The sequence below is a fragment of the Hylobates moloch genome, unplaced genomic scaffold, assembly GCF_009828535.3.
Source record: "Hylobates moloch isolate HMO894 unplaced genomic scaffold, HMol_V3 SCAFFOLD_9, whole genome shotgun sequence".
In the NCBI taxonomy this organism is placed as follows: Eukaryota; Metazoa; Chordata; class Mammalia; order Primates; family Hylobatidae; genus Hylobates; species Hylobates moloch.
The window spans coordinates 844,104-869,926 of NW_026652284.1; the positions used below are offsets into that span (position 1 = coordinate 844,104).

At 62.0% G+C, this 25,823-nt stretch overlaps 2 protein-coding genes across 2 annotated transcripts; one reads left to right on the forward strand and one right to left on the reverse strand.

Annotated features, from left to right (window-relative positions):
* Window positions 1-2,453: 2,453 nt before the first annotated feature.
* SDF4 (stromal cell derived factor 4) lies at window positions 2,454-18,481 on the reverse strand. The gene is made up of 7 exons (XM_032758573.2): window positions 18,333-18,481; window positions 14,743-15,215; window positions 9,979-10,115; window positions 9,382-9,495; window positions 4,353-4,511; window positions 4,040-4,215; window positions 2,454-3,232 (listed from the first exon to the last, which is right to left on the reverse strand). Exons 2-7 carry the CDS (start codon window positions 15,066-15,068, stop codon window positions 3,056-3,058), a joined length of 1,089 nt encoding a protein of 362 aa, XP_032614464.1. The 5' UTR covers window positions 15,069-15,215; window positions 18,333-18,481; the 3' UTR covers window positions 2,454-3,055.
* Window positions 18,482-18,697: 216 nt separating this feature from the next.
* B3GALT6 (beta-1,3-galactosyltransferase 6) lies at window positions 18,698-22,364 on the forward strand. Its single transcript, XM_032758574.2, has one exon. It carries the CDS (start codon window positions 18,740-18,742, stop codon window positions 19,727-19,729), a length of 990 nt encoding a protein of 329 aa, XP_032614465.1. The 5' UTR covers window positions 18,698-18,739; the 3' UTR covers window positions 19,730-22,364.
* The last annotated feature ends 3,459 nt before the right edge of the window (window positions 22,365-25,823 follow it).

The following is a 25,823-nucleotide window of genomic DNA, read 5'->3' on the forward strand; positions in this document are numbered from 1 at the left end:
GCAAAAAGGTCCATGAAGCATGTGGGTAAACTGAGGCAGCACTGAGTCAGGAGAGGCAACTCTTCAGTCTGGACCTTCAGGGCTGTGGCACTGCTGGAGCATGGTCTCCCTTGTATGCCCAAGACTAGCTCTGAGCAGCAGTGACCACAGCCATGGTAAGCCAGACACCCATGGCCGGGCACTGTGGCTCACGCCTGTAATCCCAGCACTTTGGGAGGCCAAGGCGGGTGGATCACCTGAGGTTAGGAGTTCAAGACCAGTCTGGCCAACATGGCGAAATCCCGTCTTTACTAAAACTACAAACATTATTCGGGCATGGTGGCAGGCGCCTATAATCCCAGCTAGTCGGGAGGCTGAGGTAGTAGAATCACTTGAACCCGGGAGACAGAGGCTGCAAAGCGGAGGTCGCGCCACTGCACTCCAGCCTGGGTGACAGAGCGAGACTCCGTCTCAAAAAAAAATAAGACACCTGTGACCAGGGCCCACGCTGAGTGTGCCTGAGCACAGCAGGTGTCTATGGCTGAACTGTGCCCCTTAAATTCCTGCGTGGAAGCCCTAACCCCCATGTGGCAGTGTTTGGAGACAGGCCTCTGAGGAGGTTGTGAGGGCGGGTCCTGGATGACGTGGCACACACGGGCACGCAGGCAGGTTTCTGCCTTCTATGCAAACAGCTCTCAGGTTCCACGGGTTGCCCAGAGGACGGGAACTGCCCGGAGAGCTGGGGAGCAGGTACGGGGCTGGAGGCTCCCTGGGCCCTTCTGCACCTTTCGAATAACTGTGACCAGCCTGTGATTATCCAAAAGTTCATTTTTAAAGTTGCAAGTGGAGAGGGGCCTCTGGGAACAGAGCAGCAGGGAAGGGGCTGGAAATCCCCTCCTCCCAGGAGCACAGGAAACAGCTGCCTGCCCTCGGCCCACCCGTGGGGAAATTCCCAGCCATGGAGCCCACTGGGCCTGGAGGGGGAGGGAGTGGAGGGAGAGGCTACCCGCCGTCGGACTGAGGGTCCCTAAGTTGGTCACCCTCCCCACACGTAGAGGATCCTGGAAGGGCTAAGAGCATCCCAGACAGTGTGTGTACATGCATGTGCACACCCCAACCCAGGTGAGCAGAGGAAGAAAGTTCTGGCATTTTCTGTAAGGTTCCACCCAGCGTTCACAAGGGTTTCCCGCTGACAGTGAGAAGCTTACATTTGCAATTGGTTCCTTGGAGGTTCAGGTGAACTGGGGGTCTTGGTGGGCAACACTGCTCTCCTGGGGCCTAAGTGGCCACATCTGCCCACAGGTGCAGTGAGTGGGGCCCGCGCACCATGGAGAGGGCACCCCCAGCACATTGCTGGCACCTGCAGTGGCCCCAGGGTGGGGTACGGCCCCTCCTGCTTGAAGCTGCCCAGGAAGCTCAGGTCTCCTTGTCCTGGGCTTAAGGTCACAGGTCCAAGAAAGCCCCACTGTATCCACAGAACCGGGTGTGGAGTGGCCACAGGAGGCTGGACGTTGACCCAGAGCTCAGGACTCCCAAGGTCTGTAAGGCAGCCTGCAGCTCGAACCACATCCCCAGGGGCTGGGCTCCCCGCTCCACACGGTGGTGTCGTGGGCAGCACAGGGCAGCCCATGAGTGGCCACTGCTCCTCCAGCACCAGACTGGAGCTGGCTGGGGCCTCTGAAGGGTCAGGTGCCACCACACACTGAGCTGTCCCCCCTTCACGTCCAGCACAGTATGGCCTCAGCTCACACTTCCCACCTCTGGGTGCACAGCCCTCAGCACAGAGCGTCGAATGCTGTTGTGGCTATGACGGTCCTTGGCTGTGGCATGGGGCCACGGATGGGGAAAGGCAGAGTCCAGGCCACCAAAGATTGGATCCAGGGAATTACAGCCTCTACAAGCTGGGCGTGGGACCGTCCTCCCACCACCTGCCCTGGCCGTGGCTCTGTGAATCTTGTTTGCCTGGGAACCAGCCCAGGTGCCAACCCACCCTCTCGGCCCCACAGGGGCCCCTGGGCAGGTGGGCTCAGGGCCGAGGCTGGTCACATGGGCACCGCAGGGCAGACTGAGGAGGACGCACGCCCAGCTTCCCTGAGCTCCCACACGCCAGGGCGGGACCCCCACTAGCCGTCCTAACACACCCCATTCTCTGCCCCACCTGGGGCTAGGCCTGCCCCACTGCACCCAAAGACCTTGCCATCCTCCACCCGAAACTCCCCCAGGCGGCTCTGGCTCCTGCCTTAAATGTCCAAACCGCAAACTCAATGGACACGTCTGCTGCTGCCTGGACCCCTACTCACAAACGCAGCACTGCCCTCTGTCCTCCCAGAGCCCCTGCCCATTGCCACCTGCCAGGAGAATCACCTCCAACCCTCCACGTGACCCAGCACCAGCCTCCAGCGCTCCAGTGGAAACTGTAACCACAAATGTAGCACGCTGGTGTTGTGTTTTGTTTCACACCCAAAGAATGAAGCTGACCAAAAAAGGCAACTATATTTAAAGTAAATTAATGTGATTCTTGTCACAACAAATATTTGCATTTTCCCGGCGGCAGCTGCGTGACCTGGGTGGCTCCGACATGCCAGGCCCGGGAAGGACCCGACACCCTCCCCTGAACTTCCTGGCTACTCATTTCCAGCGAAGTTTAATCTATTTTTAATAATCGTTCAGTTTTCAAGGAAATGGAGGAGCTGTTATTTCCCACGGAGCGGCGGCCCTGGGAGGGGCCGGGCCCAGAGGTTCCAGCTGCGATGCTGTCAGCGCCTTCAGCAGAACGACTGAAACGAGATTTCGTTCTCAGAAGTGAGATGCAGCGATTTCGAGGGACCAGGGAGGAGGCGGCGCCGCGGAGCCACAGCCCAGCACCGCGCCCCGGCCGCATCACAGCCGAAGCCTCGCCGGGGTGCGCGCTGCAGAGGGGACGCGCCGCTCATCAACTGGGGCAGCCGCGGTCGGTTGGCCGACTGGTGGCGGGCGGCAGGGAGGAGGTGGGGTCCGGCACAGCCACGGAGCCCGGAGTCACCCGCGGGGCCGCCCTGGTGGTGCGTGGGGGGCGGCGCGGGGCGCTGCCGGGCGCTCAAAACTCCTCGTGCACGCTGCGTGCGTAGTCCACCAGCTTGCTGCCCGTGAAGAACTCGCTGTACTTGAGCACCTCCTCGGGCTCCAGGTGGTGGTTCTGGTTCTCGTCGGCGACAGCGATCATCTGCTTGGCCTCGTTCAGGGCGTTGTACTCGTTCATGGGGTCCATGTAGCTCTGCGGGCGAGCGGGGCACAGGTCAGTGTCCGCCTTTCCCCCTCCCAGCGCCGGCCCGCCCGGGAGGCCATCCAGGCTCGGCTCGGGGGAGGAGCAGCTGGGCCCGAGCTCGGTGGCCATCCACACGAAGTGGCTCTTTATTTAAGGTGCCTGTTGGCTGCAGCGGGAGTGTAGGCACGTTCTGGAAGGTTCCCGAAGGGAGGCGGCGCAAATGAAAAGAGCACAGGGCAAGGAGAAGCCGGGGGCCCTGGAAGGCCTGCCCGGGCCGGCAGGGGTAACAGGGCACAGGGGCTACACAGGCCTGGGCCCCAGTTCTGAAGGATCCCTAACCTGGGCCGGGCCCACTGGCTGTCGCCAGGAATCAGAGGATTCTACATAAAAACAAGATGACTCACTCAGCAGTGGGAGAAAAACAAGCCTACACATGATACCAGTGGAAACGCTTCAGAGAAAGGTGGTAAATTCCAGACATGTGGCACAGGCCGCCCCGCCCACCTGTACCTGCTGGGCCTTGGACCTGCCTCCAAGCTGGGCCCAGCATGAGCTTCCCCTCGTGGTCCCATTAAAAAGGGGCTGTGAGAACCCTGACGCCTCCCGCAAGGGGCTGAGGATGGAGCCCGGCCCGGCTCGCCTGCCTCTGATCCGTTTGAACCTAAACGCCAACAATGGCCATGCAGCCTGGTGGACGCCGCTGAGCAAACGCCCCAGAGACCAGCCCAGGCAGAGTCTCAGGCCCAGATCCACCAGCCCCTCCCCGCACAGCGCCTCACAGAGCCGGCTCCGGGACACGGCTGCGCCAGGGCTCACCTCCAGCTCCTCTGCGGTCACGATGCCGTCGTGGTTGGAGTCAATGAGCTCTTCAAACTCCTTTTTTCTGTCTTTCACCCAGTTGTCGTCAACGTCCTGGCCCTGCTGGTTCTCCACGGTGCCCACGGGCAGGGAGATGAACTCGGGCAGAGAGAGCTGCTTGTCACCGTCCTGGTCTGTTGAGACGGGAATGGGTCAGCCCACACCCAGGCTGGGGCTCCCGCAGGACCTGCCCCGACCTCCCGGCGATGCCCGGCCCCTGCCAGTTGGTCCCCGGGCCCTGGCGTGCTGGCCAGGCTGGACCCAGCCTCACCCAGGTCCCGGACGATCTCCTTCACCATGAACCTGAGCATTCCCCGGCTGTGCTCAGGGTGGAGGAACGACAGGAACTCCTCCTCTGTCAGCAGCAGGTCCGCGGGGGGGCTGTCCGCCTGGTACCAGCGATCCTTCAGGTTCTCCAGGACTTCCTGTGCTGAGAGGGGCGCAGCCTGTGGGCATCGAGGCAGACAGACGCCGGCACGCAAATCCAGAAAGTTCCGAGAGGTGCTGCCTGAACTCGAGGGACACAGCCACCCACGAGACCGGGGCCTCACCCTCCAGGATTCACACGTCCCCAGAACAGGGCCCAGCCCCCAAGACACAGCCTGGACCCCTGCCAAGACATAACCCAGAGCCTCCCACAGGCCTGATCCCCAAAGGCATAGCTTGGACCCCCCACACAGCCCAGACTCCCCAAGATAGCCTGGACCCTCCAGCCCCAGGCCCCCCACTACATGGATGGCCCTGACTCCCCACAGACAGAGCCCAGATCCCCAGGACATGGCCTGGACCCCCCACACAGCCCAGACCCCTCAAGACATGATCCAGAACCTCCCCATGGCCCAGACCCCCCCAGCACACAGCTCAGACCCCCTCATGCCTAGGACCCCTCAGGATGGGCCCGGGCCCCACCCCCACACCTGCATCTGCTCCTCCGGAGGAGCGGAATCACCCTGAAGGCTGACGTGCGCACGGCACCGCGGGGCAAAGGACTCACTGCCCTTTTCCGTCTCCTCCACGTGTGACGTCACAGGGAGGAAAACACAGTTTCTAGAAATGACTGAGACTGGGGCTGAGCACAGCTTCCCAGGAACCCTCCCGGCCGGGACGCGGCACTGCCTCTGGGTGTGTGGCCCCCGCTCTCCTGCCGTGCCCACCCGGCCCCGACGGGCCCTCACCCCGAGGTCCCCACACATCCCAAGGGACCCATGCCACCCTCGGTCTCCAGGGCAGAAACACCACCTCCTGCCCCGTCCCGCGGCTCACTCCCACGCTCAGCCCCCTGCACGTGAGGCCCGACTCTGCCCTGGCCGGAGCTCCTGCCACAAGCCCAGCAGCCTCTGGGTCTCGGTCACTGCGGGAGGATGAGGCCCAGTTGCCGTCCCATCTTACCCCTTTCTGAACAACCTCCAACTACACAACCGGTTCACTTAAAGGAAGACAGCAGTGACAGGGCTGTGGGTCCTGGGGCACCCCTCCCTGTCTGCTCCACCGCAGCTCCTGGGATGGACGGACGGGGCCGAACTGAGACCCACCCAGGAGAGGCACAGACACCTCAGACAGGCCGGCCAAGAGATGCTTTCTCCAGCACAGAATTCTCACAGCCACCGCCCAGCCCCAGCACCAGCCTCAGGGTGGTGGTGAAGCCTTGAGTCCCAGTCCTTCCCCACTAGCCAGGTCTCTGCTGTTAGTGGAGGATCTGGAGGAGAAACCCTCCTGGATCAGGGAGGGTCAACAACTGCTGTCCCTGTGAGAAGAGGACGCAGACCCAGAGAGAGGCAGCAACGGAGGCGGGGGAAGGGAGTGATGCCCGCCTGCCACGCCGTCACCGCGGTTCCCAGAATCAGGTTTGCGGCTCGAGGACAGCAGCCCCAGGACTCACGCGGTGGCCCTCGCAGGAGCCATGCAGGGAGGGGTCGGAGGTTGCAGGAGCGACGCCTGCCAGCGCTTCCCAGGCCCTCCCTCCAGGACCCGGCAGCTGCTCTTCCTGAGCCAGAAACCAAATACCCGAAGGGGTCGGGGGGTCCTAGACAGCCTGAGGTCGGGGAGGCCAAGGCGGATCGGACACGGTCGGGCAGGGAACAGCACCTTAGCAGGCATGGGGACCCCCAAAACGCAGAGTGACTCTAAACACACCTGTGCTGAGCCCTAAAGGTAGACGGAGGCTTCACAGAATGTCACAGAGCTCTAGGTCCAGGTAGGACACATCCTGGGCAGAAAAGACCCAAATACAGTGGCACCAAGGAGACAGACACAGTTGGAGTCGGGGCGCGGGCACGGGCAAGGGCCTTCTGCCCCAGCACATCGCCAACAGGCTGGACCAACGGGACAAAGGTTAAAGGCGCCGTCGGGACGGCAGGGAACGCGGGACCTGGGGTGGAGGCACAAACCGTGTGGGGTGAGGAAAATGTAAACCACTCATTTGGAAAGGAAAGAATAGTGTCCAATTTGGCCGGGCACTGGGGCTTGTGCCTGTAATCCCGGCACGCTGGGAGGCTGCGGCAGGCAGATCCCTTTAGCCCAGGAGTTCGAGACCAGCCTGGGCAACACAGGGAGATCCTCTTATTTTTAGTTTTTTTAATGTCCAATTTGTAGGATTTAGAACGGACAGGACCAAACTCCAGATAACCGTACTTGAACTGGGAAAAGGGAAGGCAGAGCCAACAGGCTCAAAAGTCTCCACATCATCCTAGAAGGTCAAGGCCAGGCACAGGGGCTCATGCCTGCAACCCCAGGATGGGGAGAGGCCAAGGAGGGCAGGTCACTCGCGTCTGCAACCCCAGGACAGGGGGAGGCCAAGCAGGTCACTTGAACCCTCTGAAATCCCAAGAGTTTGAGACCTACCTAGGCAACATGGGGAGACCTTGTGTCTACAAAATATATATTTTTGAATCGGCTGGGCATGGTGGCACACACTGGTAGTCCCAGTTACTCAGGAGGTCGCCCCCCATGGGGGCTGGTCACATGATATGGGCCGTTGCTGGCAGGAACGTATCTTACACCTTATTATTATTATTTTTTTTTTTTTGAGTTGAGAGTCTTGCTCTGTCGCCCAGGCTGGAGTGCAGTGGCGCAATCTCGGCTCACTGCAACCTCCGCCTCCCAGGTTCACGCCATTCTCCTGCCTCAGCCTCCCAAGTAGCTGGGACTACAGGCGCCCACCACCACGCCCAGCTAATTTTTTCTATTTTTAGTAGAGATGGGGTTTCACCATGTTAGCTAGGATGGTCTCGATCTCCTGACCTTGTGATCCACCCGCCTCAGCCTCCCAAAGTGCTGGGATTACAGGTGTGAGCCACCGCGCCCAGCCGCCTTTATTTTTTTTATCCTCCAAGGAGGATAGATTGAGCCCAGGATTGGAGGCTACAGGTGAGCTGAGATCGCACCACTGCACTCCAGCCTAGGCAACAGTGAGACCCTCACTCTTAAACAATTAAAAATTAAAAATTAAATTGGCTGGGCGTGCTGGCTCACGCTTATAATCCCAGCACTTTGGGAGGCCGAGGCGGGCGGATCACGAGGTCAGGAGATCGAGACCACGTGAAACCGCGTCTCTACTGAAAATACAAAAAAATTAGCCGGGCATGGTGGCGGGCGCCTGTAGTCCCAGCTACTCGGAGAGGCTGAGGTAGGAGAATGGCGTGAACCCGGGAGGCGGAGCTTGCAGTGAGCTGAGATTGCGCCACTGCACTCCAGCCTGGGCGACAGAGCGAGACTCTGTCTCAAAAAAAAAAAAAAAAATTAAAAATTAAAAAAAGAGGTTAAGACTAGGTGCAGTGGCTCATGCCTATAATCCCAGCACTTTGGGAGGCTGTGGTGGGCGGATCACTTGAGTCTAAGAGTTTGAGACCAACCTGGCCAACATAGCAAAATCTATCCGTACAAAAACTACAAAAATTAGCCAGGCATGGTGATGGCGCCTGTGGTCCCAGCTACCTGGGAGGCTGAGGTAGGAGGATCGCCCGAGCCCTGGAAGGTACAGCTGCAGGGAGCCGAGATTGCACCACTGCACTGCAGGCTGGGCAGCAGAGTGAGACCGTCTCATGAAAAAAGAAAGAAGTTAAGAGGTGGTTTGCCTTGAGACTCTGGCGAGGAAATGTGTGTTACTAATAAGTTGAACAGGCACAAAAAATAAAGGTGTAAGATACACCCTGCCTGCCAGGAGCGGCCCCGTGTCATGTGACCAGCCCTGTGGGCGACACGGGCGCCCTGCAGGGCAGCGGAGACACCACCCCAGGAAGCCGAGCAGTGACGGAACAGGCGTGTCCGCACATTCTCCTCAAAGCCCCAAACCAGACGACGGGCACGACCAGGAAGGGCACACAGAGCCCCAGGGTGGCAGCAACGCCATGGTACCTGCTCAGCTGTGCCTCACAACTGGGCCAGCAGGGGCTTCTGCCCGGACGGCTCTCCCAGACCTGGCCCTGTGCAGGGTGGCCCGGCTCTCCCCTCGCCTGGCCTTAGCCCGGGTGCCAGGCCCCTCCTGGCCCCATACTCTTCACGCAGAGGCACCAGCTTGGACCCGCCCAGGGCTGAGGCTGCCCTGCCAGCCAACGGCCACACTCCAGACCCAAGGAAGAGCCTCTCCCTGGGACCTGACCGCTCTCTGCTGACCACCTGACGGCCACACAGATGGCTCCAGCAGACCCAGACCCCTAGGGCCAGGCCCTCAGGCACAGGCCGTGCCCTCTCCCTGGGAAACTCTGCCTCATGTGGCCTTCAGAGTATGGGGCAGGCCCCACCCCAGACTCACAGCCTCAGATTCTCTGCAGGACCTAACTGAATAACGGCTGTGAAAGTGCCGTGACCAGCAGAGCTGAGAGCCGCCCATGCACAGCTCACACACTCCCCACCGGACTCCTGGGCAGCGCCTAGGTCGGCAATGGCTTCACCCACTTCCCTCCTGACAGCCACCACCACCCAGGTTGGGCCATACAGTTAGGATGAACACGTGTGCATGTGCGCATACAATGGCCGTGGGGGCGCACTCACCTGCATGTACTGGAGCACACACGAACGGCTACCTGGATATACTCACAAGCACACGCACAGTGCACTCGTACACACAACACGCACACACACCGCATGTACTCACGAGCACACGCACAGCGCACTCGTACACATGACATGCACACCCACCCACATGTACTCACAAGCACACATGCACAGCGCACTCGTACACACGACACACACACACCACATATACTCACGAGCACACGCACGGTGCACTCATGTACACACAACACACACACGCACACACGGGATGCCTGAGACTGGTGGCAGGAGCCTGGCTGAGCACTCACTTTCCTCGTCCACTTTGAGTTCCTCGTTGAGCCTGATGGCGTCGGCAACCTCCTTCTCGCTATGGCCTTTACTCGCCAAAAACTTCACCTTATATTCGTCCCATGACACGTGGCCTGGAAGAGAAGGTCACACCTGTCAGGACGTCTGATACTGAGCTCAACTTCTTTCTCAACTGAGATGGGGTCTTGCTCTGCTGCCCAGGCTGGAGGTGGCAGGATGCCAGTGTCTGGAGACCCAGGGTCTTGGCCAGCACCCCACACCTGTTTCCTCACCTGTGAGACCAGCTGGCAATGTCTGTGCCTTGGGGCCACCAAGAGGCACAGGCACCGCCAGGTGAAGGCCCCAAAGTCCTAAGAGGAGCCCTTCATGGGCTACGCCCAGTGCTTGGCACACACGCCTTTGTCACCAAGATTCTGGCATCATGAACCCAGCTTCCATGCACCCCACCATACCTCAGGGTCTCCAGCTGGCGCTTCCCCACCGCCCGTCCCTCAGACTGGGCCTGTTTGCCCTCCAGGAACCAGGCAAGGCCCATGGCCCTGCCCGCCCCACCCACCGCCCCCCCGCCCCGCCCCGCCCTGGCCCGGCCACAGTACCGTCCCCGTCAGGGTCCACGGCGCGGAAGTGTGTCTTGCTCTCCTCCATGGCCTCCTGGAAGTGCTCGGCCGTCTTCTCCATGATCCAGCGCTGCATCTCCTTGGCACTGATCTTCCGGTCAGTGTTCACATCCACCCTGCAAGACAGCAAATGGGCGGGCGGCCGTCAGACTGGGCCCCCAGGACCCCGAACAGCCAGATGACGCTGCCGGCCCAGGACTCCATGGCAGCGTGAACCTGCCACCAACAGCGACAGGCTCCACCAGGCGACGCAAGAAACGTCCGGGACGTGGGGCTTGTGGGGCGCGGGGCCATGCCAGAGACACTGGGGAAGGTGGATGCCACAGTCCCCTCCCCAGGGAGACAAATGGACCCTCCCGCTCCGTCACACAGAATCACCACCAGACCCCACTCTCCAACCACAGCTTCCAAAAGTCACACTCTTCACGTTTTATTTTATTTTTTGAGACAGAGTCTTGCTCTGTCACCCAGGCTGGAGTGCAATGGCGCAATCTTGGCTCACTGCAACCTCCGCCTCTCAGGTTCAAGCGATTCTCCTGCCTCAGCCTGGGGCGCACCACCACGCCTGGCTAATTTTTGTATTTTTAATAGAAATAGGGTTTCACCATGTTGGCCAGGCTAGTCTCAAACTCCTGACCTCAAATGATCCACCCACCTCAGCCTCCCAACGTGCTAGGATTACAGGTGTGGCCACCGGGCCTGGCCCATGTTTTATTTTAGATGCTTCAGGTATGACTACACAAAAACCTTCATATAGGCAGGACGCAGTGGCCACACCTATAATCCCAGCACGTTGGGAGGCTAAGACAGGTGGATCACTTGAGCCCAGGACTTCAAGACCAGCCTGGGCAACATAGGGAGACCCCACCTCTACAAAAAACAATTACGAAAACTCGCCAGGTGCGGTGGCGTGCACCTGTGGTCTCAGCTACTCAAGAGGCTGAGGTGGGAGGACTGTCTGAACCTGGAACACGGAGGTTGCAGTGAACTGTGATCACACCACTGCACTCCAGCCTGGGCGGCACAGCGAGACCCTGACACAAAACAAGACAAAACAAAACCCTTCATGTAAATGTAAAGTTGTAAGATTTAGAAGACCGTGTGGGGACTTAACACTGTGTCCAAGGATGGAAGAGACCACAGACTTGGGGGATAGGGACACAGACTGGGGACACGGGGCCAGCGCAGGCCAGGTCAGGAGGCCACAGGCCCCAGGACAGATCACTCCTGTCCCAGCTTCAGAGCTCAGCTTCACCATCGTGTCTTTGTGGAAGCCACAGGCTCCTACCCCTGCTGCAGCTGCCTGTATCCCAAGCTCACCTGTTGGAAACTTAACCCCAGGGCAACAGCGCTGGGAGGCAGGGCTTCCAGAGGTGCGAGGTCTCGAGACCCCGGCTGGTGCATTTGCCGGAGGCATCCGTGAGAGTAGGGTGCCCTGGCCCCTTGCCTCTATGCTCCGCTCAGGGGCAGCCGCGGCCACGTTATGAGGTGGCAAGCAGGCCCTCGTCAGGCAGGTGCGGCCTCTGGGACCTGGGCCAGGCCAGCTTCGACGGTGCACACACTGCAGGCATGGCTCAGAGGCACTGAGCAGAGATCCTCACAGAAGACCAGGCTGCCGCTCACACGCGCCCCTCCCTCAGCAGCCACGGCAGCCCAGAGGTGGACGGGCCTGGGAGGCACCCTCAGCTCCAGTCCCCAAAACACACTGGCCGGGGAGCGGGCCGCCCGGGTGGCCATGTGGCAGGTGGGGCACCTGGGGGGACTCATGTGGACAGCAGCATCCTCGACTGCTCCGGCCACGCTCCACACACACCACAGACACGGGCCACACACTCCACACACTCCACACGTGCCACAGACATGGGCCACATGCTCCACAGACTCCAAACATGCCACAGATACGGGCCACATGCTCCACACGCACCACACATGCCACACACTCCACATGCGCCACAGACACAGGCCACATGCTCCACACGCTCCATGCGTGCCACAGACACGGGCCACACACTCCACACGGGCCACAGACACGGGCCACACGCTCCACACACTCCACACGCACCACAGACACGGGCCACACGCTCCACACACTCCACACAGCGCCACACGCTCCACACGCGCCACACGCTCCACACGCGCCACACGCTCCACACCCCACACGCGCCACACGCTCCACACGCGCCACACGCGCCACACGCTCCACACGTGCCACACGCTCCACACGCGCCACACGCTCCACACGCGCCACACGCTCCACACGCACCACACGCACCACAGACACAGGCACACACGAGGCAGAGCAAAAAGGTGGAAAGAAACCACACGGCACAGGATTCCAGTCAAGATGTTGGCGAGGAGTCACTCATCCAAATTCAGGTGCCTGAAGACACGGCTGCACGGCAGTGTGTGCACATGGAGCTGGCACGCACACACACAAGTGCACAGGCCAGTACCCGTGTGTACACAGCACACACACGTGAACATGGCTGGCAGAACACAGACGTGACTGGGCTGGTGCACACGCATGTTATCAAGCTCTGGCTCCTGAGAGAACAAGAGCAAGATCCCCAGTGCCCAGACCCTGGCTTCCAGCTCCAGCCACAGGAGCCAGGGCTCCCTGGAAAGGCGGCAGCTATTGCGCTGGGCCAGGTGGCACGGAGGTGAGCCCAGAGCATCTCACAGTGCCGGGAAGCAGGAAGGAAAGCCTGGAGCATCTCATGGTGCTGGGAAGTGGAAGGAAAGTGAAGCTCAAAAGCCACTAGGACAAGGCACCTCCCCTCTGGGTGCTCTTTCCAAAAACCCTCAACCCTGTACAGTCAGGAGGAAACACATCCCACAAGCCCAAACTGAGGGACATCCTAAAACCTCCTGCCCAGCCCTCCTCAGAACTGTTACGTCCTCACAAAAACAGGAGAGTCTGAGATGCCGTCCCAGCCCAGAGGAGACAGAGGAGACAGGACAGTGGAGTGAACGTGGGTCCTGGAGGGACAGGGCCCTGAGCAGGAGGAGGGTGAGAAGGGGCCCTCGTGCTGGGAAGGGAAGTCCAAACACCCACGGCGGCCGCTGTCGCTGCTCGGCACAGGTGTCAGGGAGACCCAGAGACCTGCTGCTACTTCCCACTCCCCGGGCCCACCTCCTCAAACGAGACGGCTTGCGGTTTTGTTACAGGCACCAAAGAGAAACCTCACTCCGGCTTGAGACGCACTGAGCAGAAGCCTCAACTCCCCTCGCCCAGGCGCGCAGCCCACCCCCAGCACCGGCCGAGCGGGGACGGGGACCCCCCCCCGCCCCGTGACACCGCAAGCCAGGCCTTCGTGAGCTCAGGGGTGGTGAACCCGACAGGCCCCAGGGAGCACCAGCCGCCTCTTCGTGGGTCGGTCAGGTCACCACCAAGTGAACTCAGCCCGCCAAGGACCCCTGAACCATGCCATCTGGGGAGAGGTGCAAGGGGACGCCACACCTGGTGCCCACGTCCTCCCGCTGGCACCTGCCTCTGTCCCACCAGCTCACCTGTGCTCCACCCAAAAGCCTGGATCCTCAGGGCCCTCCTGCCTGGCCCTTGGCCCAAGTGCCCTGGCACAGCCAGGCCAGTCCTCACACCTTTCCTACCTGCACCTGCACCCCAGGGCCCCAGCCCTGACCAACCCCCTTGCTCACCAGCTCTGCCACCTGCTCCTCTGCACTGGCCCTGGAGCACCAGGCCCTGCGGGAAAGCGAGCTCGTGGCCAGGCCCTGCGGGACGGTGAGCTTGTGGCCAGGTCCTCTGGTGGGGGCTGCCTCCTTGTGCCCTGGTCCTGCAGGTCCCAGGAGACCCAGGGTGTTCTCTCACCCGCACCCTGGCTCCCTGCCCGGCACCCCAGCTGGCCTGGAGGACTCACAGGCACGTCCTGACCCTGCTCTGCCTCCAGGGGTGAGGCCAGCGCTGAGTGCAAGTGGGTTCCAGGGCCACACTGCAGGACACCCCAGCCACGCCGTAAGGAGTAAGGCGCCCGTGCAGGACCTGGCTCCTCGTGGGTGAGTGAGTGGTCAGGTTGACCCATCTTGGACCGCTTACACCAGGTTCCCAAGACTCAGGGATGGGGTCGGGGGAGAAAGCTCGGCACTAGGCACAGAGGCAGCAAGAGGGTCTCGGGGACTCGGGAGGGCGGGGGCGGTGACCGCCAAGGATGGGCCACTGACAGCACAGCTCTGCTCCCGATCAGGCCGGCAAAACAAGCCAACCCCACACACCCCCAGCCCACGTGTGACATGCTGCCCGTGTGTTACAGGGACCCCAGACACACAGGGTAGAGGGCACGTCGGGAGGAGCCCAGAGCGCCCTGTACCAGCTCTCCAGCTGCCCGTGGCGGCCCTTCACTCCTCAGCCAGGCCTCGTCCAACTGGTGCTGCAGCCCGGGGAGGCTGCCTGTGGCCGGCGTCTGCCCCTCAGCATGAAGGACGCTGACCACTGCAGTGCCAGGTGGGCTCCTCCTCCAGGCTGTCCTAGGGACGGCCACACAGGCCCACTCTGGCCCTCTGAGCCCCCAGTGGACCAAGGGCGTTCAAGGAGCGGCTCTAGGCTGCCAGCGCAGGCCTCGGCACAAACACAGCAGGCTGGAAGTGGCGCTGATCACCGGCACACCTTCCCAGCCCAGCGGGTCCTGACACAGGGCCCGGCGCCCCCCACCACGCAAAGCCAGGACAGGAACACACGGGCAAGGGCACACAGGCAGCCCCCTAGTCTGGGCACATGGCGGCACCTACTTGGAAAAGATAACCATCAGCTTCCTCCGGCTCCGCCGCGGCTCCGCGTCCTCATCAAAGCCACCCAGGTCCTTGCCTAGGAAAACCTCCTGGTGGAAGCCCCGATTGAGGTGCCCATCCATCTCCAGCTTCACCCCGTTCAGGTGGTCTGGGGGCAGGATCTCATTCTCCTCCCTGTTGGCTGCTCTCTCTCGGGTGGACGAGTGGTTGGCAGGCCGTGCAGATGCGTCCATCAGAAGGACCGCCCCCAGGAGCCAGAGGCAGCACGGAGCCAGGCCAACGAGGGGACCCCACCTGGATGCCATCGCCACCCAGGGCCAGACCATGGGGCGGGCTGCAGGGTGTGGGCCAGGTGCTGGGAGGGGCAGGGGCAGAGGAGGAAGTGAGGTCCTGGCTCCAATCCAAGCCCCAGGCGCCACGGAGGGCTCTGTGTCCCCAGGATGGCCGCAGGCTGGGGACAAGCAGCTCACAGTCTGCAGAGAGACACAGACACATCATTAGCAAGACTCAGCAAAGACTTCCCCAAGCACGTCTATCCTGCAACATGAAACACATCCTCGATTCACAGGATCCAGACCACATGTGGCACTGTTTTCTCCGGACCACACGCGGCATTGCTTTCTCCGGACCACACGTGGTGTTTTCTTCTTTATTTTTAGAAACAGGGTCTTGCTCGGCCGGGCGCGATGGCTCACGCCTGTAATCCCAGCACTTTGGGAGGCCGAGGCGGGCGGATCAGGAGGTCAGGAGATCGAAACCATCCTGGCTAACACAGTGAAACCCCGTCTCTACTAAAAATACAAAAAATTAGCCGAGCGAGGTGGCGGGCGCCTGTAGTCCCAGCTACTCGGGAGGCTGAGGCAGGAGAATGGCGTGAACCCCGGGGGGCGGAGCCTGCAGCGAGCCGAGATCACGCCACTGCACTCCAGCCTGGGCGACAGCGAGACTCTGTCTCAAAAAAAAAAAAAAAAAAAACCAGGGTCTTGCTCTGTCACCCAGGCTGGAGTGCAGCGGCGACCACGGCTCACCGTGACCACAAACTCCTGGGCTGGGTGATGCTCTCACCTCAGCCACCAGAGCAGCTGCGACCACAGGCGCGCACCACCACACCCAGCTAATTTATTTTTATTTTATTTTTTGTAGAGACGGGTCTCACTGTATTGCCCAGGCTGGTCTCAAACTCCTGGCTTCAAGCGATCCTCTTGCCTCAGCCTCCCAAGGTGCTGGGATTACAGGCGTGAGCCACTGTGCCTGGTCTTTTTTTTACAGACACTGAATTTTCAGCCCTGTCTCTCCGTCTTTCCAGCTCTCTCTCGAGCTGTCAGCACCTCCAGGGTGCTGTCCCCATCGCCCAACACCTGCAGCACAGCCTTCCTGTGGGGCCCGGCTCTGTCCCTCCTGGCATCATGCCACTGACTCTCCAGACCCTGACTTGAACATTCTTGAGATTTATGACCTTGGCTAAGTCACGTGGTCTCCCCGGCCTCAGCTTCTCACTGAGAAACAGGAGGCTCCCCCTCCCTCCGACTGAGCAGACTTTGCGAAGACAGCCAACCCTAAGTGCAGAGGGCATCAGGGCCTGGTCCCAGCAAACACACAACCCCCACACACAGATGTGCACACACACATCCACACTCATGCGTGCACATATTACACACACGTGCCCTTGCCCACACTCGCGAGCTAACGCTGAGGCCGGGGAGCCCAGAAGTCTGTCCTGGCATCCGAGGCGTGGCCAGTCCTGGTGGGAAGCAGGGGCTCACAGGGCCTCATGCCTCACGTATCCCAAAGGGAACTCGGGGTCCTCCCACCCACGAGCCTGCTCCTTTCACAGTCTGCCCCTCCGGCAAACACCTGCGAGTCCTTTCGGGTGCCGCTGAGGCCCCATCATGTCACAGCTGTTCCCTGAACACACATGGACTGAGACTCCTGTTCTGTGGCCGTCTTACTCAGCTTCACTGTCCTGGCACCTGCCACTCTGTCTGCACACAGTAGGCGCTCAACGAATGCTACCCTGGGTAATACTAAACGGAGAAATGCTGCCTCCAGGTACCGAGAAACGCCAGTGGGGCCGCCATGAGAGAGGCCCTGAAGTCAGTGCAGTCTCTGCCACAAACCAAGAGGGGCACAACCCTGGGTGAGGGCTCATGTCTGATATTTTTTTTTTTCTGAGAGAGTCTCATTCTGTCGCTCAGGCTGGAGTGCGGTGGTGCAGTCTCGGCTCACTGCAAGCTCCACCTCCCAGGTTCAAGTGATTCTCCTGCCTCGGCCTCCCACTTAGCTGGGATTACAGGCACCCGCCTCCATGCCCCACTAATTTCTGTATTTTTCGTAGAGATGGGGTTTCGCCATGTTGGCCAGGCTGGTCTCCAACTCCTGACCTCAAGTGATCCTCCTGCCTCGGCCTCCCAAAGTGCTGGGACTACAGGAGTGAGCCATGCACCCGGCCTGATTTTCTGAACATGGCTGAGGGCTTTCCCCTTCCCTCGTGGTGGCATAATTCTATTCCTGTCGTCCCAGCTCGCCTGACCAGGAGGGGTCCTGGGTAAGAACCAAGACACCTCCTCCTGGTGCTGACTCCACTAACCACAGTCGTAAAACACACGCTGTGTGCAAAGAGACTGTACTTTGTTCCTAGAGACAACAAAGCTAGTTCTTGATTCTACTTATCTTGATGAGTTACACGGTTTACTTGAGGCAGGAGGATCGTGAGACCAGTCTGGGCAACAGAGTGAGACTGCGTCTCTTTAAAAAACAAAAACAAAAAGATGAGACCCTGTCTCGAAAAAGGGGGAATAAAAAGAAACCCAAAAATAGCTATAAATACTAGGGGTCCATCAAGTGGCGCTTCCTCTCCTGGCTTCAGAGTATCTATTCATCACGGTAAGCGAGGCTCACATCACAGCGGAGCGGGCCGGTCCCGTCCCACCGGAATGGGGTTTCGACTTCGCCATCCCCTAGAAGCTTAGTTCCCAGCAAGGAGTCAACACACCCTTGCGAAACGGACGTGGGAAACAGCTTAGGCAGAGACGCTATTTCTTTGCCATCCCTGGGCTTCAGCTCTGGTGGAACGAGGCTATTTCTGGCAGTTAACAACACACAAGGTTAGATTCTAAAAGCTCAACAGCGTTCATAACACCGCCTCTGAGCCAGACATCAGGGGCTCCACGCAGCCGACTTCACATCTCCAAATCCTACTAACTGGGGATGAGGGTCCACGCGGTTCAGAAGCGGAAGCGGAGGCGCAGGGAAGCGGGGCAGCTTGTCCAAGGTCGACTCGCCGATAAACGCGAGTCCAAACAGACCCCTTTGGCCTCCGTTTCGCGGTGGCATTCGTAGGTTTTGGCCAATAGAAGACCAGACGTGCCGGCGGCCGGGGAGGCCCGCGTCGTCGGCCCGTCCCTGCCCCCGGGAGCCCCGGGAGCCCCGGTGGCGGCGGAGTCTCGCCAGGGCTCGAGGCCGAGCGGACGGACGATGCCCCAGCCCAGGGCGGGAGGCGGCGGCGGCGGCCTCCAGACCCGCCCTCGCCGTCCGGCTGGCGTACACTTGGCCCCGCGGCCTGTAGCGGCCGCCCCGGGCCCCTCACTCACCGGCCTGCCTCCCCGCGCCCGGGATCCGAGGACTGGAGCGAAGCGCCCGCGACGCCGCCAACGGGCCCGGATCAGGCCACTGCCATCTTTTTTGCGGGCGGGGGCGGGCGAACTGGCGCGACCTCACTGAGGGGACGCCAGCGCCACCATCTCTCCTCCGGGCGGAAGCGGTCGCGGGGCCGCTCCGAGGCTGACCAATGAGAAGGGTGCCCGAGGACCCGTGACGGCCGCTCCTGGCACCGCCGCGGCCGCCGATTGGCCGCCGGCCTCCGGGCGCCCCCGGGCTCCGCGTCTGCGGAAGGCCCCGGCGCGCTCCCGGGAACGCCGTGCGCACGCGCACCGCCCCGAGCCGGCGGCGCCTGCGCACTCGCACGTCCAGCCAGGGCCGCCGGCCCGGCGCGGGCGCCATGAAGCTGCTGCGGCGCGCGTGGCGTCGGCGGGCGGCGCTGGGCCTGGGCGCGCTGGCGCTATGCGGGGCGGCGCTGCTCTACCTGGCGCGCTGTGCTGCCGAGCCCGGGGGCCCCAGGGCGGTGTCGGGCCGTAGCCCCCCTCCCCCCGCGCCCCCAAGCGCCGCCGCCTTTCTGGCCGTGCTGGTGGCCAGCGCGCCCCGCGCTGCCGAGCGCCGCAGCGTGATCCGCAGCACGTGGCTTGCGCGGCGCGGGGCCCCGGGCGACGTGTGGGCGCGCTTTGCCGTGGGCACGGCCGGCCTGGGCGCCGAGGAGCAGCGCGCCCTGGAGCGGGAGCAGGCGCGGCACGGGGACCTGCTGCTGCTGCCCGCGCTGCGCGACGCCTACGAAAACCTCACGGCCAAGGTGCTGGCCATGCTGGCCTGGCTGGATGAGCACGTGGCCTTCGAGTTCGTGCTTAAGGCGGACGACGACTCCTTCGCACGGCTGGACGCGCTGCTGGCGGAGCTGCGCGCCCGCGACCCCGCGCGCCGCCGCCGCCTCTACTGGGGCTTCTTCTCGGGCCGCGGCCGCGTCAAGCCGGGGGGGCGGTGGCGCGAGGCCGCCTGGCAACTCTGCGACTACTACCTGCCCTACGCGCTGGGCGGCGGCTACGTGCTGTCGGCCGACCTGGTGCACTACCTGCGCCTCAGCCGCGACTACCTGCGCGCCTGGCACAGCGAGGACGTGTCTCTGGGCGCCTGGCTGGCGCCGGTGGACGTGCAGCGGGAGCACGACCCGCGCTTCGATACCGAGTACCGGTCCCGCGGCTGCAGCAACCAGTACCTGGTGACGCACAAGCAGAGCCTGGAGGACATGCTGGAGAAGCACGCGACGCTGGCGCGCGAGGGCCGCCTGTGCAAGCGCGAGGTGCAGCTGCGCCTGTCCTACGTGTATGACTGGTCCGCGCCGCCCTCGCAGTGCTGCCAGAGAAGGGAGGGCATCCCCTGAGCCGCCGCGGCCCAGCCCTCCGGGGCACCCGCTTCACCCGGCGGCGCCTTGGGGCAGGTGCCAAGCGGGCGCACCACGCCCGGGCCCTAAGGCCCCCGGGCCCCAAGGCCCCCGGTCCCGCGGCCACGCCTGTGGTCGCTGCGTCCCGGCCTGCGTTTGGGAGACCCCTGGGGGTTGCCGGGGCAGCGCGCCGTGTCCAGGTGGAGGTGCCCGTTCCTGGACCTCAGCGAGCCTGACCCGGGCCCAGCCGCACGCTGACCCCCATGCTGTCCCCAACCGGCTCACGGGGCTGGGCTCCGATCTAACGTGTCTGTTACCAGTGGTGTTTCTCATGTATGCGTCTCAGATCTAACGTGGTTTCACATCAGTCCGCTTTCATGGGATTTTGGTCTCTGTCCAGTGACTTCGTGGTAAATGTAACTCAGTGTTTGCTTGTGACTTATTTATAAATATTGTAAGTTTGTGTCGATGTGAGTGTAAGTTGGCAATGTGCAGGTCTCGGTTTTTTTTTACATGATTTAAGGAAAGACTTTTATGTCAGAACTTGGTGCCTGTATCGTCAACCCCGCTGCTGCCCGTGTTTAAACGCAGGAGAACTTTAAAGCTGGCCATTATCTTTTCAGCGTACACGTCGTTGAACCCATTGTTTTTTTCTGAAGAGACTCCTTTCAAGGCTTCCCGTGGGTCCGCGCCACACAGGGCCGGTGCTGCTTTATTTCAGACTCCGCCCCAGGTTCCAGGAATCCGAACCCCGGAGTGCTGACACGGTTCCCCAAATTCCGCCTTAAGAAAACAGGACCAGTCGGCACCAGGCCTGCCTCTCATGTACCTTAACACATCCTTGGAAGCTCCTCATTTAATGAGGAAAGTGAACACTGCAGTCCTTGCCAAAGTAAAATGAAGCTGCCCCAGGACAAGGGGTGACCATGAGCCCCCTGGAGTCTGACGCAGGTTTTCTGTCTGGGGGACCTGGGTGGTCCCTGCTGTGGTCTTTTTTGTCCCACTTTTGGGGCCGGGTCCAGTCTGGGGTCTAGTCTCGAGCATCAAGGTCAGGGTTGGGTTAGGCTCGGGGTCAGTTTCGTCATGGGTTTGGGAGCAGGTTTGGGTTACTTGTGTTTGAAGGCAGCAGTGGTCTCAGGAGGAACGAACGGGGGCAGGGGAGAGTCGAGTGGTGATCTGTGGGCAGTGGGTCAGTGACCTGCATGGTGGTTCTCCCACCTCCAAAAGGTAGGGGTGGGACTGGAGGCGTCCCTACGTCAGGCAGATGAGTTCGAGCTCCGATGGGCCACCTTGAATCCAGGACTGACCACCCTGTGTGCACAGTTTGTTCTTGGACAAGGACTCGTGAGAATCCAGGGCTGGGAACCCCGGTGTGAGCAGGATGGGGCCCTGCCCTCCCGTGGGAGTCATAGACTCGAGCCCAGGGGCTGCCCATCACGGTGGTGTCCCAGGTCCCTGCCATCCGATTTTATCTGGGATGTCTCCTCTGGAGTTTGGAATTGCTTGAGGAACCCTGTGTGTGCTTGGAGAGGCCAGAGGGCTTGCCGAGGACCCCATGGACAGTGGAGAGCGGGATTCGAACCAAGGGCTGGACTCCCACACCTCTGGCCTGCATTGCCCAGTTCTTTGTGGCTCCAAAGAGTTGACCCCTATGGAAAAGAGTGCAAATGTGCAAGACTCCCAATAGGAAGTCCAAAAATCCAGTTTGCAACCACTTCTGACCTACAAAAAAAATGGAAATTTCATGTTTTTCAGCCTAAGACATTACGTTTCATATCAGAACAAAGCCTGCCCCAGGCTGACCCTCCCCAGCCGTACCATGGTGAACGGATTCAGAGGATATGTGGGTTGAAGGCTGGGCCTCAGGAGGGCTGGGGGCTTCCCAGAGCTGGGGCAGCTGCAGCTCTCTCTGGTTTCACCTGGAACTTGCCCTGTAGATCCTCCCTGCTCCCTGGTGTCTCCCTGCCCCGCGGATCCATTCGACTGTGCACGGGCCGTGGCATCCCCTCCCCCCGGCGTCCTTCCCTGGTCTTAGCTTGCACAGCTCCCCACCCACCCAGTTACTCAGTTCCCGGAGACCAGGGCCAAACCAGGAGGCCCTCAGGAGATGGGGAGGTCACCGACTTCATTTCCATGTGGGAACTTGGGATACAAAACAGCCGACTCTTCCTCAGCCACACGGATGTTTCTCCTTTAGTGGCCCCGAGAGCCTACCCTGGAGGGAACAGTGTCAGAGGCTGGCCGGCCCGGCGCCGCCGCACGCACACAGCCCCCAGGAGACACGTGGCTGGCAGGGAATGCAGGTCAAGCCAAGACGATGGGCTCTGGTCCCTTCAGGATCCCCCAGGAGGAGAGCACCCCCCTCTGCCCTCCTCCTGGGGACTGAGGTCCTGCCTCTCTGCTCCCCGAGGCTGGCATGCAGGCACCTGACGTCGGCTCCAGTTCTCTGGGCCAGCCCTGGGTACCCGCCGGGCCTGTGGCCTGGGTGGTCGCCCCCAAGATGCAAAGTGCTACCTGCATTCGGAGGCACCCCCACCGCTGAGGGCTCCAGGTTTCCACCTGCCCACCTGTGCCTGGCTGGGATCGTGGCTCTCAAGGCTCCTGTTATGGGACTGAATTGTGCTCCCTAAAAGATATTCCAAGCCCTAACCCAGCAGCTACAAACCGACCTTGTCTGGAAGTCAGGTCTCTGCAGGTGGAATCGCGTTGAGGCGAGGTCGTGAGGTGGCCTTAATCCCACGGAACTGGTGTCCTTACCAGAAAAGACCTGGGAAAGCCGCTGTGTGGCCAGAGACTGACATCCGGGCAATGCTTCTGCCGGCCAAGGATTGAGGACCCCCACCCCCACCCCACCAGGCAAGGAAGGGCTCTACCCAGAGTCAGGAGCGTGGCCTCCAGGGCTGCGAGGGAAGACGCCCCATCCAGCAGCCCCAGGATGCCAGCCCAGTTCCCTGTGCCCGGCGCTCCTCGGTGCAGACGCAGGCAGGGGCTCCTGCAGCCTTGCAGCATCACAGATGCCCAGCACTGACTGGGCCCAGATCTTCTCTTCCCCCCAGGGCTCAGCCCACACCCTGTTCCCGGCAGGCTTCCATCAGTCCAGCCTGCAGCAGGGCTGCCCCCGCGGCCTGGGTCACCCCAGACTCTTCCACCCTCTCCCTGGCTGACTGTCCCAGCTCAGAGTCCTCAAGTCTAAGGGGGTCACGGCCCTCCTGTGGCCCCACCTGCCCCAGGCTCCCCAGGCATGGCACCGTGAGACCGGCTGACATTGCAGGAATGGAAACCCCCAGCGGTCCAGACGGCCTGGGGAGTCCTGGGGAGCAGGTGGCCAGAGACAGGTGCATGCCAGGCCCTCCGCACCCAGCGCGGGGCCCGGAGGAGAGAGGAGGCCCCTTGTTCACGCAAGGCCCCTGCTTCCTGGGCCCACCAACAGCCCGTGAAAGAGGAGTTTCCAGCTCCTTGGACTGGCGGTGTGGGGCCTGCTCCCTGGTTTCAGGGGCCTGGGAAGGGCTTGGCTCTTTTTCCTGGTTTCCTACTCTGGGGTGAGCTGGCGTCTCCCTCTCCCACTGTGGGCTGAGGGGAAAGACCTCTGTGTCCATCCCACAGGCCTGGCCAATCTCTGGGGTCCTCAAAGAGAAGGCTTTTGAGGGGGCACAGCCCAAACCCCGGGCCTCCCCTTGAGGTCACCTCCCAGCCCCCACCCAGAGGACCTTCCCTCAGCCTTGGGAGCTGAAACCCACACCACCCCATCAAATTGGCCTCTGTGGGTGTCCACACTCCTTTCCCCACCCCCAGCACTCACAGCCCCTCCTTCTCTGGCCTCCCTGCCCTCCGCACCCTCCCTACCAGAGGCTGGTGCCACTGGCCCTGCCCCGATGGCCACACTGCACCACGCTGGCCAGGTCAGAACCACCCAAGGAGAAGAACCGAGATCTGGCCCCACCCCGTCCTCCTCGGAAGGTCTCTCTGGGACCCACCCCCTCCTCCCTCCCCAAGGATCTGAGCCTCCCTCACCGAGGTTCCCAGCAGAGGTAGACAGTGGATGAGTGATCCGAGGAGAGGCGGCTGCAGCCGAGGGGCTGAAGGGAGGTCGAGGTGGGAGGGGGCAGGAAGGAGGATCTGGAAGGCCCCAGGCGCTCCCCACCCATCCAGCCTGGGCCTCTGTCCTGGTCGCGTTGCCCAGCGAGGCCTCTCCCTGGACTGGGGCTCGGGCACGCTGCCCCGGTCGGGGCCACAGATGCCGCAAAGCCCCCTCAACTCAGCTAGCCGGGGTGCAAGACCGCACCCACAGCTGAGAAGCCAGGGGTTACGAGTGTGGCCCTGCCAGGACCTCCTCAGCTGCATCTCCAGAGTAAACACCACAGGTGGCTGCAGATCTCCAGGGCCAGCCAGGCAGGCAGGACAGGAGCCCAGGAGGGCCGCAGTCCAGCTCCCCTCCCCGCTGACCCGGGGCCTGACCCAGCCCGGTGACCAGAGCAGAAGGAAACCCAAGCCTCAGCCCCTCCCTCCGGTGGCGTCTGAAGGTCTCAGCGGCCCCAGCCTCCCCCAGGGGCCCTGCACCCGCCGCTGCCCACCTCAAACCGGAGAGAGAGTGATGGATGGGCAGGGCCAGGCCCAAGTCCCCACCGGGGCAACGGTCACGGTGCCTCACCCTCAACTGCCCCACCCAGACCTTCCGACCCAGGAACAGTTGAACTCAGCCTAAAAGGCACCCGTCCGAAGGGCCTGAGTCCGGCCGTGGTTGCCTCCTGCTGCAGAGAGGTGTCTTGCACACCCCTGTGTGGCAAGGAGAGGCCCGGGCATGCGGGCTGGGGGCCCAAGGGGTCTGGAGACGCTTCCCTGCGGAGATGGGCTTTGCCCAGCCCCCACCTGTCACGCTTCTCGTCACCCCCACGTGAGGGCCGTGGGCGCAGGGTGGGCAGGAGGCCCTGCTGGGCTGGGTCACACACATGACACATGGCTGTCGCAACACAGATATCATCACACCGAGGCACCCGTGAGTCACTGCCCCAGAGCAGGGGCTGCCCCCAGCCTCCCAAACAAAGACCCTTTGTCCCCAGGCCTCTGGTGCCAGGCCCACCTGTACAGCAGTCAGATGCGCAGGCGGACAGACACGCCGGTGGCTCAGCAGGCACAGGCAGGGCCAGGGCGTGTTCCCGCACCCAGACATGCTGCCATTCCAGGGTCAGGCTGAGGGAGACCTCTGGGGGACAGGCCCTGAGATCACCACAGCTCAGAGTGGCCTGAACTGGGAGTCCAATCGCAGACTGGCCAAGCCGAGCCCATGAGCGATGGCCCCAGGATGCAGCACCAAGCTCTGCCCCCAGCTCCAGCTCCCAGCGGCCTCCGAGCACAGCAGATCCCAGGGCAGCGCTCCACAGGCAGGAAAGAGCTTCCCCTCAGGACAGTGCGCTCAGCAGCCCCCAGCTGGGGGTGGGAGCCCCCTCCCTGGACCCCTTCACCCAGTTCAGGGAGCCCCAAATGCCGAAGCAGCCATCACAGCTCCATGGGCCCCTCTGTTGTCCCTGGTAAGACCAAGGCTATGTGGCCTCCTGGACCCCAGGGACCCCGGCCACGCCTGTTCCAGGCACTGAGTGGCGGGCCAAGGGCTCAGGCCTGGGGCCCTGGATGGCTGCCCTGGGTTTGCTCCCAAGGGGGCCGTGCTGCTGGCTCTGTAGAGAGTCCCAGTCCCAGGGCAGAGGCCCACACAGATGTGCAGACACATGGGCACACATGCACCAGCCACAGGGACACACAACTGTCAACCCAGGGTCAACACAGGGCACCTGGGTACATAGATTTTTAAAAAGGAGGGCAGGCAGGTCTGTTTGGATCCTACACAGCCCCCAGATGCCCCCACACGCCCCTAGGCCACTCTTGTTCCAAGGCCCAGATGACAGTGGTCACCACGTGTGGTGTGGTCTGGGGCCTAGTACAGGCCCCAGGAACGCCCTGGGCTTACTCCAGAGAGGCTGGCAGGCAGCCCGAGGGGGCCTTGGAGCAGACACCCTCCCAGCTGCAGGGCAGCAGGGTGGCAGGGGCGGCAGGGGCGGCAGGGGCGGGGAGAGGGAGACGAAGTCAGATGCCAAAGCTGGGC

What these genes read in the sequence shown, in the direction of transcription:
- SDF4 (XM_032758573.2), bottom strand. Translation starts at nt 15,068, where the DNA reads ATGGTCTGGCCCTGGGTGGCGATGGCATCCAGGTGGGGTCCCCTCGTT. An exon ending in ACTCAAAGTGGACGAGGAAA is followed by an intron (nt 4,512 to 9,381) that starts GTGAGTGCTCAG and finishes CGCCCCTCTCAG; the next exon opens with CACAGGAAGTCCTGGAGAAC. An exon ending in TGACCGCAGAGGAGCTGGAG is followed by an intron (nt 3,233 to 4,039) that starts GTGAGCCCTGGC and finishes GCTCGCCCGCAG; the next exon opens with AGCTACATGGACCCCATGAA.
- B3GALT6 (XM_032758574.2), top strand. Translation starts at nt 18,740, where the DNA reads ATGAAGCTGCTGCGGCGCGCGTGGCGTCGGCGGGCGGCGCTGGGCCTG.